This window comes from Asterias amurensis, chromosome 4 (genome assembly GCF_032118995.1).
Source record: "Asterias amurensis chromosome 4, ASM3211899v1".
Taxonomy (NCBI): domain Eukaryota; kingdom Metazoa; phylum Echinodermata; class Asteroidea; order Forcipulatida; family Asteriidae; genus Asterias; species Asterias amurensis.
In genome coordinates, this window is record NC_092651.1 from 9,239,518 (window position 1) to 9,260,262 (window position 20,745).

Consider the following 20,745-nt stretch of genomic DNA (forward strand, 5'->3'; position numbering starts at 1 on the left):
TGCCAGAGTAGTTCCAAATTATATAATTTGTTTAACCATTGACGTCTTCTTTGTATAATTTCTTTAGAGTCGTACCATTCTCTCTCAGAAACCTCTAACAATGTCAACATCGACCCACCCTGAACGTAAAGATCCCAGGCAACAAATTTAACAACAAAATACAAAATGAAACGAACTTCAAACAAATTATGTTCCAAACTGAAAAATGTCCTCTTTAGTTAAATTAAAAAACTTTTTGGGGTTGAACAAAGAATTGACTGGAGTGGGATTCGAACCAACGACCTCCGGATTAACGTGCCGGCGCTCTACCAACTGAGCTATCTAGCCCTATTTTGTCAATATCTTTGTTCGGGGGTGCCAGTCAGAAGCCATACAACCGTTAAAGATCTGCAAAGTCAGTTTCCCTTGTGGTTTATATTGATAAATTAAAAAGCGGCGCCTTCGCAGATCTTGAACATAACACACCTTATAATCTGTATCCGTTTCTTTTCTTGCACGTCAGTCTCTCATGGCCGGAATTCATTGTTATTCAAGTAAAGTGCCTTAGTCTAGATCATCACCACACAACTCGCTTGCGACATCGTGTCAGAGTCTTAAATGTACTTCTTGTTTACCCACGATAAGGAGATTTAATCCAGTGTAAATTCGGCTCTTGGCTCAATTTGCAATTCTTTCTTAGCGCATTAGTAACAAGGTTAAAGGCGTTGGACACTATTGGTATTTACTCAAAATAATTGTTAGCATAAAACCTTACTTGGTAAGAAGTAATGGGGAGAGGTTGATAGTATAAAAAAATGTGAGAAACGGCTCCCTCTGAAGTGATGTAGTTTTCAAGAAAGAAGTAATTTTCCCATGAATTTGATTTCGTGACCTCGAAATCAAGCATCGTAAAGCATTATGCCGGTGAGTAATATGCCTGAGATATTTTTTCACAGGACTTGGGGAAGTACTGAGTACCCAATGGAAAATATAGCCGGGATTCCCGCCGGGATCCCAGCGGGAATCCCGATCGGTGTATCCGGTAAAAAAAACAAAATTAACATCCTCAAGCACACAACTTCGTGTGGCAAGGGTGTCTCTACTTTCATAATTATCTTGCAACTTCAATGACCAGTTGAGCTCAAATTTTCACAGGTTTGTTATTTTATGCATATGTTGAGATCAACCAAGTGTGAAGACTGGTCTTTGACAATTACCAATAGTGTCCACTGCCTTTAAAGCTTTTCATTGTAAGATCCCAACAATGAGGCGCATGGCGTGATGTGGCATTATTCTACCTTAGGAAATATCTTCCCAAGAGTCAACTTATTTGTGCATTTTTCATTTTACGTACTAATAGTTATAGTTATAATAATAATAATAATAATAATAATAATGAACATTTGTCTCTAGCTATCGGACAATCTAGGTGGTCTCACTGTAGACATCTGCTCTATAATTGCAAAGGTTGGTGATTCGAATCCCACCCGGATAATTTATTTAAAGAAAGTACACAGTGTAATAGTACTTAACATAAAGCCAGTGTGTGAGTGAAGCCAAATATTGTTCTTTATCCCCGATGCAGATTTAACATCTAGTAATGAGTTAATTCTATTCTTCCCCTAGTTTTTTATTAAACACACCACTCAACATGTATGACATTTTCTATTAACTAGGCCTTGTTGGTCCTTTTTAAGTGAAAGCAATAAAAAATAGTTCTTGTTGAGACAGGATTGTTAAGCACATTGGCGTATACATTTGACATGATTGGGAAAATTGAAACAAGTCATGGTGATGGGAAGCGATGTGGGTCCTCTAATTTTACAGATGGAAATAATTCTCCTAACAATCAGTCCTAGTTCTTTGATTTTCCAAATCAGCAGGAAAGGAATTTCCTCTTTGAGAATTCAAATGCGTATTTTTCTTTATAAAAGACGTACCTCCTTATGCAACAAACTTGAGCGACCCCGGACCTACTTTTCTCAAAGATTGAGGCCACAAGGAGCAGAGCAACATTATGAGCCTACTCAAAGATTCCATTCCATTATTCATTTCTAAGACACCTCGTATTTTCCTCAGAGAATCCCCCTTACCTGTTTCTTTAACTTCTACCCCCCCCCCCCCCCCAAAAAAAAAAAACCCACCCAGAATGTAATCAAAGAGTGGAACCATGTCCTGTATCGTCACCGGTCCCCCTGTTTACCCCTGGTGTCCCATGTGTAGAGAGAAAGCAATTACACTGAAATTGTGTCGCAGACCTAACGGAACAAATCTCAGCATTTCAATCATCATCCATAACCAGGGGCCAATTTCCCTGATCCGCAAACAAATTTGATTTGCATGTTTCAAAGGCCTGGTGTATACCTGATTGGCTTGATTGAAATGCTTCTGCTCACAACATTTTTTTACCCCCCCCCCCCCCACTTTTAAGGGTCCCTTTTCCTAGTGTACTCTTTGGAACCCCAATAGTAAAGCTGAATCCTTTCAAACACAACCTGCGGTATGCTATACCTGAAATCAGATACTCTGAATTATCAACAACATTCATTCCACTCGCTAAAAGAAATGTGATCGTGCAAACCCCCCATTTCATCTCTCCCATATGACACATGCAAGCTTAGCTCAACCTCATCCCCACACACAGAAAAACAAAAACTTGCGGCAGATTACCACCCCGGCACCCCCAGAGATTTCAACCCATGTTGCTCCCCATCCCAAATCCAATTATAGAGAGAAACTTAGGACAGCCGCGGCCAAATTAGCATTTCATTTAGAGTTGCTCTCCCCCCCCCCCCTATCTGACATCAAACTTCTTCCCTTGTTTTTGTTTCTTTTTTTCCCTTGGTATCTATGCAGCGCGACTGCTTAACAATTCCTCAGCAGTATTAGGTTACATGGAATATCTACCTGCAGTTGTTCAGCAGGCCAGTTGATCTTAACAGAGTCAAGTGTTGCCAGATATTTGACTCTGTCCACTCCCCTGTTTTCCCCCTTTCTGCAAACAGAAATCAGGACAGTAAATGCAGTATTATTGATCGGGGAAAATCAGCGGGGCATCTTCGGTTTCCGCCACAAATAAGAGGAAAAGATGATAGACATTAGACAAGGAGTTCTGAGTGACTAAATGCAGGGGCATGTTAAATTTACCGGATCAATATTGCCTTCCTTAACCAAGTCGCCATACATTCGGTCTTGTTTACGTACTATGTATTCTTCTTACTCTATAACAACTCAGCATAAATACTACTCAATATGTCTGCGTGTCGTCTGTCTGAAAAGTACTTCATCCCTGACGGCTTGAGCGAAAATGTTTTGTCGTAACTAATGTTTACGTTGAAAAGAGACAAAGCAAACAATAGGAGTCATGAATACTGCATTTCACCCAACATTTATTGCTGACCAGGCTTTGCAGAAGTTATATTTAAAATAAGTTTATGATGGCAGCCTATTATTTATTTATGCACTTGTAGAGAAGTATCACTTCACTGTTTTGGAAATAGCAATGAGAAGGCAAAAATCCCCATAGTTTTTGGTTGTTATATCGTTTCGGCTATGATCTGTGTACGTTAGTAATAATGTGAATAGAATCACAGTAATTTTAAGTATATTTTATGAAGAATAAGCACAGAATCATGTCTCATGTACTAGAGAAGTGAACACACTCGTACCCAACCAATACCTTCTGCACCTTGTGTTTCCTAATTCATTTTGCTTTAAAGCGATAAATGTAAACCCCGGCCCAGGTGAAGGGGGCCGGAGGGTCCTGAAAAAAACAGGATGAAACAGCCACTTTAGTGAAGTGATCATAGATTTATTGTGTTGCCTCATCCAAAATTATATTTTAGAGTTGCAACTTCTGATTTTTGAATAACAATTGAAGCATTTTGTATAGGATTTTGCTCTGCTATACAAGGGAAATCTTTTACTGCATCGCTCCATTCACACTTAAACTATCCTTACTTTTTACTTTTTAACCACACCCTACTCCGCTACAAATCAGTCGGCCAATATCGCCATTTTCTCCTCAATATTATCTCCAACTATCCCCTCACTCTTCAATCATCCCCTTCACAATCCTCCCCCTGCGGGCCCTATCCACTGTGCTCCTCTTCAACTGTCCCCTATCCCCACCTTAGATAAAGCCCCCTGCAGTCATCTCTCCTCCTAAACCACCCTCCCCTGCTAGCCATTCCCTGAACAACCTCTTCAGCTTCATACCCTCAACCCTCTAGCTGATTCCCCAATGCCCCCTTCAGAACAACCTCAACTACCCACTTCTTCAACTAGCTTAATTTCCCTCTCCAGCCTCTCTATTGCTCCCGCTAAAGGGTTTGGGTACTTTTTGTACAACACAAACCACAAACTCCCACAGATTTACATTAAACTTACACAGTTTAAAGATAATGATGGTAGCAAGCTTTCCTTAAAATATTACTTTCTGAGGTACTTAATTATTTTAGAAATGAGTAGAACAATTTCATGAAAATATTTTTTTTTCAAGTCGAAAATTATGTGATGTTACATTAAAGTTCCATGTTTGTCTTTCAGTTCAATTTTAAAGAGTATTTTATGCCTTACTTATGCCCGGTTTTATTGATATGAAACTTGCCTTTTCTAGTTACCTGTTTTTGGTTGTCATTGTTCATTGACCTGAATGACTGACATGAAAACGGACCCTTCCTGACTGGGACTCTCCTGACTAACCTGACTGACTGACCGTCCTGACCTGACCTGGCCGACTGACCTTAGGACCTAATCGACTGACCTTACACCTGACCTAACCTGACCCGACCGACTGAAATGACAGACTGACATAAGGACTGACCTGACACCTGACATGACCAACTGACCTGACCGACCGACTGACCTGACAGACTGACCTTAAGACTGGCCTGACACCTGACATGACCTGATGACTGATCTGACCTGACTGACCTGACCCAACCTGACTGACTTGATTTGACTGACCTACTGACCTGACTGATCAGCTGACCTACCTGACCGACTGTTGGTCAGATCAGTTGGTCAGGTCAGTCAGTCGTACATTAAGGTTTTGTTGGCTCTTACACATCTATGATGACAGGTTTTAAAAACCTTTGTCTTGACCCAGATATCTTGGAATTTAAATACGTATTTTTTATCAGTTATTTATTCACACAGGAATCTAATTTAGCTCTGACATCAGGGCTAGGCTGGATAGCTCAAGACAGATTGATCTCCAGATTGATGTGTTTAGCACTCTACCAATTAAGCTTCTGGCTCCAATATATGTTGGCGGTCTCCTTATTTTGTTCGGGGGTGCCAGTCAGACGCCATTCAACCCAGTTGCTGCACAGAGATAAAGGAGATTGGACTGCAGTCACCCCTTGCTCCCCTGCCTAAATTCCCCCTACCATGAAATCTACCATTCCACAAACTAAATTTTCTTTCCTTGTCCATTTTTGTCCTATTGCAGTTAGAGAGGCATACACAGTCAGAATGCTGTGCGCTGTGGATTGTCTCATCAGAAGATGCCACGGAAGTATTCTGTCAGGTAAGATTGCTACACAAAACCACCATAAAGGAAAGCCACGCATTGTTTTACTACCCGCGCTTTGCAGAGTCCTGTGAGGGCCTTCTTGTATACACACAACCAAAAGCTTTTTATAACCTTGTGATTTTCATTTGATGGAACTTTTGATTTTTGGAAATACTAGAATTATGTTTGATTTGAATTCACTTTATATTGGTGAAGAGTAAAATGTCTTTAGGCCTTAACAGTTACAATGTGTTGTGCAATCAGAATTGTCAGACCCCTCCAAAGGCTGACACTTCAGGCAAACATGAATACAGAACTGAGTGTTGGGTCGGCCATTTCTTTTGAATATCTCAAAAGGGCAAGACGCACTGACCTTTTGCAAATCAGCCATGCGGATCTCTGTTTTTAAGTTTAAGGATATCATCTTCATATGGATCACTTGTGGGGCAAAACACATGACAATTTGGAGTCTAATGTTGGACAAGACTTTTTCTTACACAAACTTTTAAACCCTGTGAAAAGAGTTAGTCCTACTTCACACATACACAGCACATTGTTTCTTTATTTTGTTTCTACCCCTGCCCCTTCAGCACAATTTCCACACACTTTTGCAACCCTTTCCCCACAGCTTTTTTTCTGAGGTATAAATATTTGTCACGCCAATCTTTGTCTGTGTCTTTACCTTTATCTTCTTCTTTTAAATCAGGTATTTGGAAACGGCCTTTTATTGTTCAAGTATTCCCTTTATATTGAGTGCAATAGTAGAATTCAAGATTCCTTTTTAAATACCTACATAATGCAAATGTAAAAGCTGTGTACATGCTGGTTGGTGCCATCTATACGTCATAGTCTCTTGATACATGCATGTAACAGGGATGAGATTGTTCAGACTTTTGGCTGAATTCAGACTTTATGTCGACCTGGTGAAGACAATTAGAAAACTTTTGGCTGAATTCAGACTTTATGTCGACCTGGTGAAGAAAATTAGAAAACTTTTTTTTCCACAAATAAAGAAAATCTGCTCATTGGTCTACTACTCTAGTGCTTTGGATACTGTTTCCAAAAGCTCCTTGAAATCTATAACACAAGGGGTTACTAAACAGTAGAAATGGCATCATTTCAACATACCTTTGACTTTGTATCCAAGTTTCAGACTTTTTCGTTAGTAATGACTCTCACCCCTGATGTAAAAGTTAACTTGGATAGGTGTCATAATCATAGCAGGCCTGATGAGGCTGTTCATGGAGTTATAAACTCTCTAACCCAGTCACTACACAGGCATGCGCCAGCTGTCACATTACAAAAGGGCGCTGCCATTGTTTTATTGTGATGTGACGGCCAGCACACGCATGCATGCATGATAACTGGATTAGAGAAAACCATTTCTTATATGGTTTAGGGGGAAAGAGAAATGCCTCGCATTTAGGAAAATTTCTTGAGTGTTCTACAACTTGTCTGAAATATTCTGCTCTTTCTTCTTACTGCTACCCCTCCCTTCAATTCTCCCGTCTATACATGTGACAGGTATTAGGAAACAGGGTTCTCGAAGAAGAAATTCGAATGTTGGTAAGTCACTGGTTGCCATGACAATAAATTATCATACCATGTAGTTGGCTGAATGCATCCAAATCCTCCCAGCTTTTAAGAAACATTATTATTATTATTTTTATTTTTTATAATGCCATGTGTTCATCATGCTTTTACAGGGTTTGACAAGATTGGTTGTTTTTAGGGTAATCAAAGATCCTTCCCTTAAAGCTACTGAAGACTTTACGCTTGTTTTTATAAGTCTCTTTTGAAATAAGATGGTCACAGTACATGTAGGTGGGCGCTCTTTCGGTTTGGGTGGTTACAAAAAAGGGTTAACCGAAAACCAAGTAGTGCCCGCATATTGCACCCACCATATCTTAAAAAGGTTGATGACACAAATCCAAATCCTTGGTAATCCACCCCAGTGTCTTTGCCTGATTTTGATTGACTCAGGTGCTGCATTGCCCAATTCTCACTGACGTCACTATAGAAACTCAGGAAGTCTTACCGCAGTGGATTACAATGCCCATGCACATTTCGTTGCGTCCCTTAGCACATGTTCGGGCAGTTGTACTAACAGTACGCCGGTGACGTGCGCATTTAAGCACTCTAGCAAGTGGAGTGATAAAAATAGTGACGTCATCTGAGGGTTAGTGCGGTAGGGTCAGGCATTGTTTATCTAATAAGGTTTTAAATGGGTTGAATTACACTGTGACAGAATGGATGGCCTCGGGAAGTGGCTATGGCTGTTTGGCTGCAGCCATTGGGCATAGCCTTAGCTGTAGCCGAGCGCACTTATTGGTTTGGACATGGACTTGAAAGGCAATGTATACTTTTGGTCATTGTCAAAGACCAGTATCTTCACTTGGGTTGAATAACCAAACATGCATACAAAAAAGCAGACTTGGAACGAGGCCACACAGTGTCATCTTCTACACTGTGGGCCAAGTCACAGTGTTCGTGTTTAATGTGACAATGAAGCGTGCAATGGGGTGAGATAGCGCTGTCAGTATCATCACGCAGTAAGCGCAGGCTGGCGTTTACGTGGCATTTTTCGCGCAGGTTGTCCGTCAATTGCGTCAATCTTCCTGTCTATGAAATCGCCAACTTTGCAGTTTTACCTTTTTCTTCTTTAAGCCATTGTGTCTTATCTATCTGGTGTATTCTTTATATGTTTTAATTAGTACACAGCATGTGTTTGTCTCTGTCTGGGTTTAGATATGTTGCTTTAACTTTGCTGATATTTCTGTCTTACTTTTTATCTGTGCTCTCCTTCTTCACCTCTGTCTTTTTAAATTGTTGTCTTTCTTGTTAATTTTATCCTTGGCTCTCCAATTGTTCTATTTTTGGTGCCTGTCATTGTCTTCTATTTCATGTTACATGCATATTTATTTGTAGCATTATTGCCTCTGTCTTATTTGTGTGTGCCTCTTGTCTGATATTTTATTCCTTCTTGTGCCGTCTTGATATTTACTTACTTGATCTATCTTCTTTCTTATGTTGTACCTGTTGGGTTGCAGTGTTTTTATGTACTTGTTGTTTCTGTTCACTGCAAAGTTTTCTTTTAGAAAGACATTTTTGATCAATTGACTGATTGATTGACCAATTTTTACTGATTGATCGATCAGTCAATCAGTAGTTTTGATAGATTATCAATCAATTAGTCAATCGACTGACTGATCAATTGATTGATTTGATTGATGAATTAATCACCTAGTATGATACCGATCAATCAAATTGATCAACAAGTTTTATTAGTAGTTGTGTTATCAATCAACCGATCAGTCATGATCGATCGACTGGTTGATTGATTGTATAATAAATCAATTGATCAATCGGATTGAACTATTGGTTGATTAGTAATAGGTTCACACTAGCAGTTTGTCAAAACAGATCCGCCATCTATGACCCTTGATTCCATCCCAAGGTGTATCTTGAAGGAGCCATAGATCCATTGCATTCAACTTCACCAATTCATACATTTTGCATATGATCCTAAATATGTCCTCAAAAACTACAGCACCTCAGCAAGTAACATTTTTGGGGAAGCTTTCTAATATCATTGTCTTCAAACGGTGTGAGTTTAATGCATATCTGTGGACATTAATTTTTTTTTACGTTACAAAAAGTACACCAATCCTTTAAAGCCTAACATAGACTTATGGTTTTGATGGCCAAAATGTATTCTCTTATTCAGTAAACCAATTGATTGTACTTTGTAATATTGTTCTCAGAGGACAGCACAAATTAGCATTAATATGCTCCCGGTCTAGAATTTATCTTTTTGTAGTCTATGAATTGGGAAACTAAAGCTTTTGGTTGAACTTCTTGAACAATAGTCAACAAATTGTTGATGCAGTAATATAGATGCCCATCAACCTCGTTCCCAGGGATGATCGATTTTGCCGCGCCATTTTTTCCCTAGCATGCCTTGCTTGATCATAACCCCTGGAAGTGTAACTCCAAAATATCCAAATATAAGGGATATTGCAATTCGTCCTGTGGTTGATCCGTTCTGTGTTGGGCGTTAGTCGCGCAAACGCGTGACGCGCTGTGTGTAATTAAAGTCATAAACTTGCCTTAGCGTTGAGTGTTGCGTGACAAAAAAACGTGAATACGTACATCTTTACATGTATATGCACGCGTTTCGGCATATAGAGCTTTTTGAAGACGCACAGCGTTTCATATTTTTCCGCGTATATGATAGCCAATGAAAGACACGGATCAGAGTTTCCCTCCCAGGGGTTAGAGACGTACGCAGAGCTAGCGTGATATGGCGCGCTGCCCATGGTAGTGAGGTTGAGATGCCCATGTAGATGGTGGTAGTAAGCCTGCAAGTGGTTCACGTCTACAAAGCCTGAGAGGTTGAATAAAACAGTGAGGATAGGGAGCAAGATTCAGAGAAGAAATGGGTGTTCAGTGGTGGGATTGGGGAGAGGTGTGAACTAGCAAATATCTAGAATCCCTTGTAGTAAATGTGACCCTAGCTCGAATGCCCCAAACATGCTCCTGCAGCCCCTCCTCCCCCCCCAAAAAAAACAGGCATGAAGTATGACATCAACACGTATGCTCACTTGCACATAAATGTCTTCATGCATGTTGAAATTCACTTATAGACCATATTGAATATGTGTTTAGATAGCTTTGGACAAATTAATGCAGTGTCTTAATTGTCGGCGATGGCTAGATCCCTGCTTCATCATGCGATGAAGTGTAGGATCACCCTTATAGCAACAGCCGTAGCCTCAGCCGTAGCTGCTATCTCGGACACGCCTAATGGTGTTAAAAGTCTATAAGCCTCTCTTAATCATAATGCATGACATCATATTTCTTACCCAAAATAAGGCTATGGGCGCACGTCAGCCACCACTTGTAGTGGCTGGGCCGATGGCCTCGTTTTGGGTTAGCACTGTGACGTACCTCATGCTTATATTAAGATAGGCGTATTGTGCACCTTAAGCCAGTAATGCACATGAGGTCCATTTTGCAATTATATTTGTCATCATCATCATCCTTCATCCTTGGACGGAATAGAAGAAGCAGCTTTAATGAAATTGTGCCAGGTTGCTTTATCCCTCACGAGTTGTTCGGTCTCGTTTAGATTTAGATTTGTTTCTTTAAAGGCATTGAACACGTTTGGTAATTGTCAAAGACCAATGTTCTCACTTGGTACGTGTATCCCAAAATAAGCACTAAATAACAAGCCTTTGCTCAATTGGTCATCAAGGTGCGAGAAAATGATGAAAGAAAAAACACCCTTGTTGGATATGTGTGCTTTCAGATAGGAATAAAAAGACAGCTTTTAACATTTTAGTGAGAGATAACCTCTTTCTCAAAAAATACTATATTTCAGAGGGAGTGGTTTCCCACAATGTTTTATACCCGCAAAAGCTCTCAAATGCTCGTAACCAAGTCATGTTTTAAGTTAATGTTTGTTTTGAGTAATTACCAAATGTGTACCTTCCCTTTAATGGATTTCATGTCATTCCAATGTCATCGAGGAACTACATTTGTGTGTAATTTTAGTTACCTTGAAATTCCTGGATACATTAGGCCTTAATTTTGGACACAGATCAGGCATTCTGGAAAACCTTATTACTGTGTGTGCATGACTGCATGGGCTGCTATTTTCATTACCAGGTTACAATTAACGCATTGCTTCTATGCTATACAGGGTGGCATACTTGTGACAGGAATATGAACGATTGTAATTAAATTGTTTGCCATTCACAAATGTAGATACAATCCATAGTTCCACTGTGCGTTCTTTAATATCACAAAGACTGCTCCAGTTGGAGTTTAATGATTTGTGCAGTGGATAAACATTCCACAAGGCTTTCTGTTACAGTGGAAAAAATTAACTCCTTGGGGATAGGAAAACAATAGGGGGAATTTAAACAAAGGCCCTTACAACATTCTACAACAGATGTATGTACCACTGGTCCACTGAGTTTGCCCATCGGTAGGGGCCTGCTTAAATCTCATTGGTTTCTGTATCTGCTGCAATGATTAGTGCATCCTGAGATGGACATTAATTCCATTTATAGAGCAAGGGTCCTTGCTCTATGTTCCATTCAACAATATTGCCAACCACGGGTTTAGTAATTTGCAATGTTGTACAACAGATATTTGCTGAAAACTGCTCAAATGTTGAGTGGAAATCACTGTGTCTGTGACCGCTGTACTCACCTGATACCCAATCAAAACTTATTAAAACTGAGATCACATTGGAATCTGGCCAGAATATAGAAATCCCTGTTGTTTTTTTATTTTTATTTTTATTTTATTTTTTTTTATTTTTTTTTTTATGGGGGGGGGGGGGGAATTTCGGTGTTGGTCTTTTGAAGAACAAGGATTCCCAGCGGGATAAATCACAACACAGCAGGAAAATTAACAATTGGGATCTTGGTGGGTTTTTTTACTTAGTTTTTTTTTTTCAGACTTGTTATTTAGAAATTGTTTTTAGTTTTTTTTTTATTACTTCTTTTTTATAGAATCAAACAACAAAATATTTCCAAAATAATTTCCATAAAAGGTTTTGGAACTTTTTGTTCATTAAAATCTGTTTGCATCTTTCTCCCTATGCGATGTTGAAAACGTCCCTTACATCTAGCAGGTGACACCTGTGTGTAGATAGTCTGGTATTGGCCTAGACTCTCAGAGGGGAGGGCAGATAATTGCAATAGCCTTCATCATGAATAGCAATTGAAATTACTCTACTCGCATAGGGCGGGATGAGTGTCAGTGACACCAAACCTAATAAGAATTGCATACCCTACGCTCATTAAAGGGAGTAGACACTATTGAAGATGGGGGGAGGAGTGGTGGGGGGGGGTGTCAAACTGCCAAACCAAGGAGATAAATTTCATGCAATGCACAGGCCTTATTCCATTCCCATTTCTGCCATTTTCAATCTTTACCAACCCAGCATGCAGTTCCCCATAAATGGGAGACTTTTGAGACGCTGGCGGCAGTAGATTATAACAGCCCCCCTTTGCCGCTCTGAGCATGTGCACACATGCTCACTATTGTGTGCGTATAGGTCGAAGCACTGGCACTACTGAAACAGGACTGTAAAAGTCTCCAATTTACTGTGATAAATTTTGAGCAAATGCAACCATATCAACCCTTCGGGGTACCAGTAGAGGAATAAAAGAGCCCAGCCTAGATTCCAATAGCGATGTGACCTGTGACATCACTTGCAAACAATAACCTGATTCGCGAGTATAAGCCTTTTTGAGGTATGGCGGACACAATGCTACAACACTGTAAAGTTGTGGTAAATTTGTGTGTATTGACCATAGAAATAGAACGTATGTTATTCAGTGAAGTGCGCATTTTAGGCGACGCGGCGTTTACACGTAAACCTAATGACCACCAACGTGGTGAGCGTGGCATCAGTCGCGGCGTGTGACAGGCGCGTATCACGTCCGCCATACCTCAAAAAGGCTTATACCGCCAGGCAAAACCTTTGTGTTTTGGCAGCCAGCTAGAAAGGACACGCAATCTTACCATGACTATGCGTCATTTTGCCCGGCGAAACATGACGTGTACAGTGTTTTGTCAACAGAGGGCGGTTTGAATGTAAACATACATGTAGGTCACATCGTCTATAGCGACAATAATACCAAAGGGGTTGTAGCTCTAGAATGTATTTTTGCTGTGTCTCTACTTCCAACATTCCAACCCTACAATTTGAATTGATTTGATTGATTTGTGTTGTTTTCCCTCCCTAGATACCATTCAGCTGTTTCAACTCTGTGGTTACAGAGAAGCGGTCTATCCACTTAGAAGACATACCAGAGGTGAGATAGTTAAATACATGTATATATGTTTCTTGTTGTTATAATCAATCTTTTAATTTATTCTAGAATGCCATATTTAATCCTACTGATTTGATAATTGAATTAAATTTAATTGAACTAGTGGACCCCCTTCCCTAAACTAAATGAGGCCAGATTGCACAGGAGATGCCAGAAAAAAAATAGACAATTGTGCCACTCCTAATCGGTTACAAATGAGTAGACGATAGGATTTGATTTGATGTTGGGTAATAACTCTGAAACAATTGAAACTAAAAATTTATCGGGGGATGTACCAGACGTATACAATCCCTTTAAAGACACTGGACACCTTTGGTAATTGTCAAAGACTAGTCTTTTCACTTAGTGTATCTTAACATATGCATAAAATAACAAACCTGTGAAAATTTGGGCTCAATTGGGCATCAAAGTTTGGAGAAAATGATGAAAGAAAAAACACCCTTTTTGGATGCATTTGTGCCTTCAGATAGGACTAAAAGACTTCTAGCTAGAAGTCTTTTAATATTTTATTGAGAAATTACCTCTTTCTCAAAAACTATGTAACTTTAGAGGGAGTCGTTTCCCACAATGTTTTACACTGTCAAAAGCTTTCCAATGCTCGTTGCCAAGTCAGTTTTTAAGTTATTTTTATTTCATTTCATTTTATTGGAATCACATTTCCTGGCCCACAGGCCAAATTGCACACGATTTACAATAATTAAATAGTAAAAAACATTATTATTATTATTATTATTATTATTATTATTATTATTACTATTACTATTACTGTTACTGTTACTGTTACTGTTACTGTTACTGTTACTGTTACTGTTACTGTTACTGTTACTGTTACTGTTACTGTTACTGTTACTGTTACTGTTACTGTTACTGTTACTGTTACTGTTACTGTTACTGTTACTGTTACTGTTACTGTTACTGTTACTGTTACTGTTACTGTTACTGTTACTGTTACTGTTACTGTTACTGTTACTGTTACTGTTACTGTTACTGTTACTGTTACTGTTACTGTTACTGTTACTGTTACTGTTACTGTTACTGTTACTGTTACTGTTACTGTTACTGTTACTGTTACTGTTACTGTTACTGTTACTGTTACTGTTACTGTTACTGTTACTGTTACTGTTACTGTTACTGTTACTGTTACTGTTACTATTATTTATTTGACCTCAACAGTACAAGTACAGAAAATACAAACAAGGCAAAAATGAAAGGGAAAAAACCCATAACAGAAACGACAACGCTACAAAACATTAAGAGTAAACAAAAAAAGACAAATAAGTGAAAAATAAATAAATAAGTTAATTAATTAATCAATTAAAAACATAAAGCAAATATAGTATAGGTAGGATTAAAACACGCCATCAAAAACACACGGAAAAAGGACTGGATGAGGAATACAATCAATAAGACAAGCAAAAAACAATGATTGTATTAAAAACATGGAATACAAAATGCAACCAGAGAAAGAGAAAAAAACATAACCATTGGGTGTTAAGCAAATTAATGAAATAAGGAATTGGACTATTTTGAAAACGATTGGTTTTGACACGGAGCTTGCCAACCTGGATTGAGGGAGGAGACCACTGGTTCGGTCTGATTTAGGCAAACCCTCCGCAAATCCACGGCAGTGGTCCACCCTTGGGTTAGATAAAGAGTCCAGATATTTACACAATTCTAAGGCATCAGTATAAGACAGATATGAATGACCTAAAATGGTTCTACAGGCTCTTTTTTTATTTTTTTCAATGTCGTCACTTTGTTTTATTGTCAAACCAGAATGCCAAACTACATCAGCGTATTCTAGTGTAGATCGCACATACCCTTCATAAACAATTTTTAATTCGTTGCAGTCAATATTTGTTTTGAGTAATTACCAGACAAATACAATCCCTTTAAAGGGGCTGTGCAAAGCTGGCATTAGCAGGGAACCACCACAAGCAGTAATTTTTAGCTGGTGGCAAATGTCTTTGTTGATTAGCTTTGTGAAAAAAGGCTAGGCTTGTACATGATGTATGCTTTGTTTTTGAAAGGGCAAGAAGGGGCACATGGCAATTTCTCCTTGGTAAAGGGCACCCCTATGGGGAAGTAGACAATTTCTGGTGGAACATTTCAAGTGCACTAGGGAGCACGAAGGCAATAGTCTTCATTGCTGCCGTGAAGTATCAGGCATGATAGGTCAAGGCAGAGGAGAGGAGAGGAACTCTGTGCCCCTGCCAGACTGACTCGATCGCCCTCATACCTCTAGACAATAGCTCTAAGTACAGCCAGCCACGTTGCAGCTCAAAGCTCATTTCCCTCTCTCGTCCTCTGACATCATCAATGTGGAAACGCTGACACGATTGCGCGGCTGCCCTTAATAACTTGATTAACTCCGTGACAATCCATTCACACCAATAACCGAGTGTGTCGTTGCATCATGATTTCTGTCACCCCCATCTCTGTCCCGGGTGCACAAGGGGGTTAGTGAACTGTTTGATCGAGGCACGCTTCTGAAACATGATTCCAACCAAGGTGGAGATGGTTAAACATTAAGCACAACATGAATAAAAACTGGACCACATTTCAGTCCGTCAGTTTGGCCTGTGACGACATTGCTGAATATAGAAACCGTGATTAGATCGTGTACGTGACTGAGCACACGTTAAAAATTAGGAGAAGAGCAATATGTCATGAAGATATTCGTCGTCCTTAGGTTTGATATATATGTATATGCATGCGAAGAGTGTCATTGTAGCTTGGCTACCAACAGCAGTATCTTCTTGAGTATCGTACACGGATGCTGAAGTGCCAGAAACTAAAAGCAGGGAAGGTTATTAAACCATACAAATAAAGAGGACGGCAACCAGAGTGAACCATTCAATGGTTTTTTATTTTATTTTTTTATTTATTTATTTATGCAAGTCGCCAGACACACAAGGCCTGAAGGCCACTTCAAGGTGTGGGCTACAATTATTTTTGTCCAGAGGCCAGTGCCACCTACTCTTAGGGCTGAAACAGGGTTACCCCTTTTACAGTCCATACGGGTGTAGGCTTGGGTATCATCAGTCCGAAGCCTGGCCGGTAGAGCAGAAAGCACTACCTCCCCAATTTTATGATGCAAGTGTCACGACCGGGATTCGAACCCACACTCTGCTGATCAAACAGCAGAGCTTGAATCCGGTGCTCTTAACCGCTCGGCTATGGTTAGGTTGCCATCTTGCAGGGGTCCTGTATCACCTGTTACCCTTGGACAGTGTTGAGCAGCTCAATCACAAGTCTCAAGAGGAGGGGAGGGAGAAGACGTTTTGTACAAAATCCTTCCACGGTCACAGCCAAGAGATCAGTGAATAACAAGGCTACAATCAGTTAAAGTCTTGCAGCTAGATGACACTATTCAACTCATAATGTGACTATGTAACCCCTTCAGAAAAACTCACAATGGGAATGTTAATAAGTACCGGATTATGTTGAGCGAGTGGCAGTACAAACCGGGACCCAATTTCACGGTGCTGCTTACATGACTTACCGAAGAATTCTGCGCTGATGGCGCCCCCATGGGCCATGGCTGGATGTTAAGCGCAGGTTGGCATAGTAATCGGTGCCATGAAATTGGGCCCAGGTTTTGTTCTCTTCTAGGGGATAAAGTTTGATATAATTTTCTGCCCTACACTGATGCATGAGCTAACTGGGACATCACACATGGGGATTTTTAGAAAAGGGGATAATGACCAAAGAAAACCGGTCCCTCTATATGTCAGGACTCACTCAATACACAGCTCTTACTGCTCAGTCTCAAAGCCCCGGTTGGATGCTTGATCAGTTAAGGCACCTTTACAGGTATAATATTAACTTTTCATTATATCCACCATTTATTGCATAAATAGGATATTCCAAAACGGGCACCAACAAAAAGAGGATCCGCCAAAAAAATCATTAGGGACGAAAACATCTTCATATTCCCCCGAAATGCACCAGTCGCTGGAAACTCACAATGGCCCAATTTCATACAGTTGTGTAGCAGAAAATTCTGTTTAGTAAATTTCGTGGCTTAGCAAGAAAGGGCCGGGGTACCAGTCGCAGCGTTGGTAATCTGTATGGTATTCCGGATGGTAACCTATTGTTGCTAACCAAAGGTTTGTTGTGCTTAGCAAGTTTCTGCGTTCACACGCTGTAAGAAAACTGGGCCCACAGGCCACTCAACTACTTGAGTCATCACACACATTTAACTTGAAAGCAGTTATATCCATAGCATTTAAATGGGATTCCTTATGATAAATAATGCATGTGAATGACGGTGGGGTGTGCAACAAAGCGTGTGAAATGAAACTTCTAGGATGGCATTAAGAGAGTGCAGAATGCAGGGGAGGATACTGACTGGTGTAGTAAACAAGCGTCTTCTCTTATCACTCTAGTGGACTCATTACACGCCAATCAGATGGGAATTATTGGATCAGGGCATGAGTCAGTGAGGACGGGTAATAGACCTGAAAGCGCCATGGGTCTTTTCAACCTTCTCTTACCGCTATATACAGAAAACCTGCATTGATAAAAGTGAGGCAAGCTAAGAATTATAGTCTACACAGCGCTTTTTATCAGCACTGTGAACGCATGCATATGGGGAGCCAAACAATGTGCGGGGGCTGAGAAATAGTCTGGCTACGATATTCAGCGTTTATTGTCAGTAGTGATTTTACTATGTATGTGGGGAACTAAACATCGGGCCGGCTGAGAAATAGTCTGGCTACTTGAGCCCGATGAACTAAACCGCTCGGTTACGACGTGCCATATGTCCTATTTGGGAAAGTAAGTAGGATTGAAAGCTGTGCATGCTTGAAAAGCAAAGTTGACGGCAACGCAGTGTAGTGGGGAAGTGATAATGATAATACAGGGTTTACATAGCTCTTATATATCCAAGAAAATAAATGAAGGCATTGTACCACATTCAAATCCCTAGTCGTTAAGTTATGATGAACCAAATCCACTCAAGCCAACTGGAAGTGAGACTTGGGATGAGTGACAAAGTTTGGTGGAAAAAGACGCCAAGAGATGATCCCCGGTCCCAGATGATCCCCGGTCCAAGGGAACACGTGCCACTACAGGGACCCGAACCCACGTACACTTTGTTGATCAGAAACACCAGAGCTTGAGTCCGGTGCTCTTAACAGCTTGGCCATGGCATAGATGACTGGGTGTTAGCGCATATTTCATGCCTGGATTTTCATGTTAAAAAGGGCTGGGCCATTTTCATTTCATTTGGCAAAGGGGCACCTCCATTGGTAAATCTTAAAGTCAATGAAAATTTTTGGAAGGGGCACCAAGGCCAAGATCAAGGGCAGCAACGAACCTGATATTTCAAAAACTCAAGATTCAAATCTTGATTCTATTGTACATATTTAGTAGATGTGAACGTTGAAAGCGGTTTTCATTACTTTGTAGGTAGTGACACTTTACTGCGCCCTTAGCAATTGGCATTTTTATATGTGATCAGTTTGTCAATTTGCTTTCAGTCAGGCCATGCTTGTTCCTGTCTTTTAACGGAGCGTTGATAACTTCATTTGCAAGTTGATATCCTTACCTGACCTTTTTTTGCTTTTATTTTGAGTTTACAATTTCTGTTTCCCAACTTCACTTTATTGTTCTTTATTTATCTGAGGGGGTGGGGGAATGCTTTAAACGTCAAGATCAAGTTGTCTACCCTGTGTGCCAACAATGATTGCTAATTTATCTTGAACAAAGAACTGCAATTCTTTATAGGAAGCATTTTTGACCTTTTTAAGAAGTACCCTTAACATGATATGAAGAGGGAGTGACTTTTTCTTGTCAATTGTGCCCCCCTTTTTTTTTTTCCTGCAAGAAATTTGAGACTGCGGTATTAGAGTTTGTAATGATATAGTCGTACTTATGTTCGACTTGAGTTGGGTAGGGGGCGTGTTGTATACAGAGTTTCTGCTTGTTTTCTTTTAAATTTTAAAAGTATTGGGATTTGGTCGTGGATTTGTGTTTTGATTTTGGGATCGAGAGTTAGATTTGTATCTGACATTTGGGGAGAAGGTTTGAATATCCTTGTGGGATGATGGGGGTAGATTTGTCATTTCCTAGCAATGTAATTACGTTTACATATTTTGTTTTTCGCTGTGCGTGAAGAATACAGAAGAAGTAAGCTACACGTAGAGATATTGCTTAACAATTTTCTGCTTAGCAAAAAGGAGCAAGATAGTCGTACTAGTCAAAAATTGTACATGTGACATGGGCCCAATTTCATAAAGCATGTATAAGCACGAAAATTTGCTTTAAGCATGAAATTCCTTCCTTAAGAAAAACAGGCTTACCATCCAAGTTTCCATGTGATTTTTAGGATAAGCAAACAACAGCTGAATACCAGTAACAAGTAATATGTAACAAATTAAAATTTCATGCTAAGCAAATTTTCGTGCTTACAGGCTTTATGAAACTTGGCCATAGTGTTTTGGCTTGTAACGTTATTCTGGTAAGCATAATTTGTTTGTGCTAAGCTACTTGTTGTGCTCCAACAGCTCTATGAATTTAAGGCCTGGTTTTGGTCTTGATGCCCCTTCAACATTTTCCAATAGACTTTGAAGTTTTTCCCAATTAAAGTGCCCTTTTGCCAAGTGAAACTGGCCTTGCCCATTTCAAAGATGACGTTCCAGGCCTGTTCAAACTCAGTCTCTGTATTATTCTTTAAACTATTCTTGGGCTGCAGACTTCTCCAACCCAATGGTTCACTTTTCCACCTCATGACTTAATCTTGTGAGTGTCCTCTATAAACAGTCCATGAATGTTCCTATAACCTAATAATCCAGGGCAAGAATTTTCAGGAGCACGAGGCCCTTTTCCAATTTCGAAATATACCCAAGCTATATATCAAATGGGCCTCCCAACCATTATCATCCAGTTCTTATTTCACGTCTTCAAAGAATCGCTCTGTATTATAGAGTGCAAAATCTATTGTTGTGTTTAGAACTCAGTTGCGATCACCGCGGACATTTAAAAAAAAAACATTGTGGCACGATAATAAAATTCTGCTGTATTTATCCCACCCTTAAGCCGTCAGCGCATGTCGTAACCTACATATTTGGTATGATGACTAGGCGTTTTTTTCATTTGGTTGCTGGATATTATTTTTAACTGTTGAGTCATCAAAAAAAGAAGAGGGGTGTAGTCTTTCATTTCTATCCCTCGCAATGTATTCTTCGCAATGTAGTTAGCATTTTTTATCATTTGTTGTATTCAAGATGAACAGTAAGAGTTACTGAAGAAGAGTACAGAAAGATGTTTTTTTTTATTTTTTATAATAATATGTCAATATATTAATATATAGTCTTATGTAGCCCACATATCTATGAATATGGTACTCAAGATTCCATTTGAGTTTCCTGGTTTATCTTTAGTTGTCAA

At 39.7% G+C, this 20,745-nt stretch overlaps 1 protein-coding gene across 13 annotated transcripts in view; it reads left to right on the forward strand.

The window, feature by feature from the left end:
* Positions 1-20,745, forward strand: part of LOC139935655 (cGMP-dependent 3',5'-cyclic phosphodiesterase-like) — a 247,108-nt gene that overhangs the window by 175,739 nt on the left and 50,624 nt on the right. For 12 of the 13 annotated variants that reach the window (XM_071930150.1, XM_071930148.1, XM_071930149.1 and 9 more), the window contains 3 exons: positions 5,435-5,512; positions 7,022-7,063; positions 13,264-13,332. In XM_071930150.1, the coding sequence (XP_071786251.1) occupies positions 5,435-5,512; positions 7,022-7,063; positions 13,264-13,332 (189 nt within the window). The remainder of the gene's footprint in view (positions 1-5,434; positions 5,513-7,021; positions 7,064-13,263; positions 13,333-20,745) is intronic. The other variant, XM_071930143.1, reaches the window with a different exon arrangement.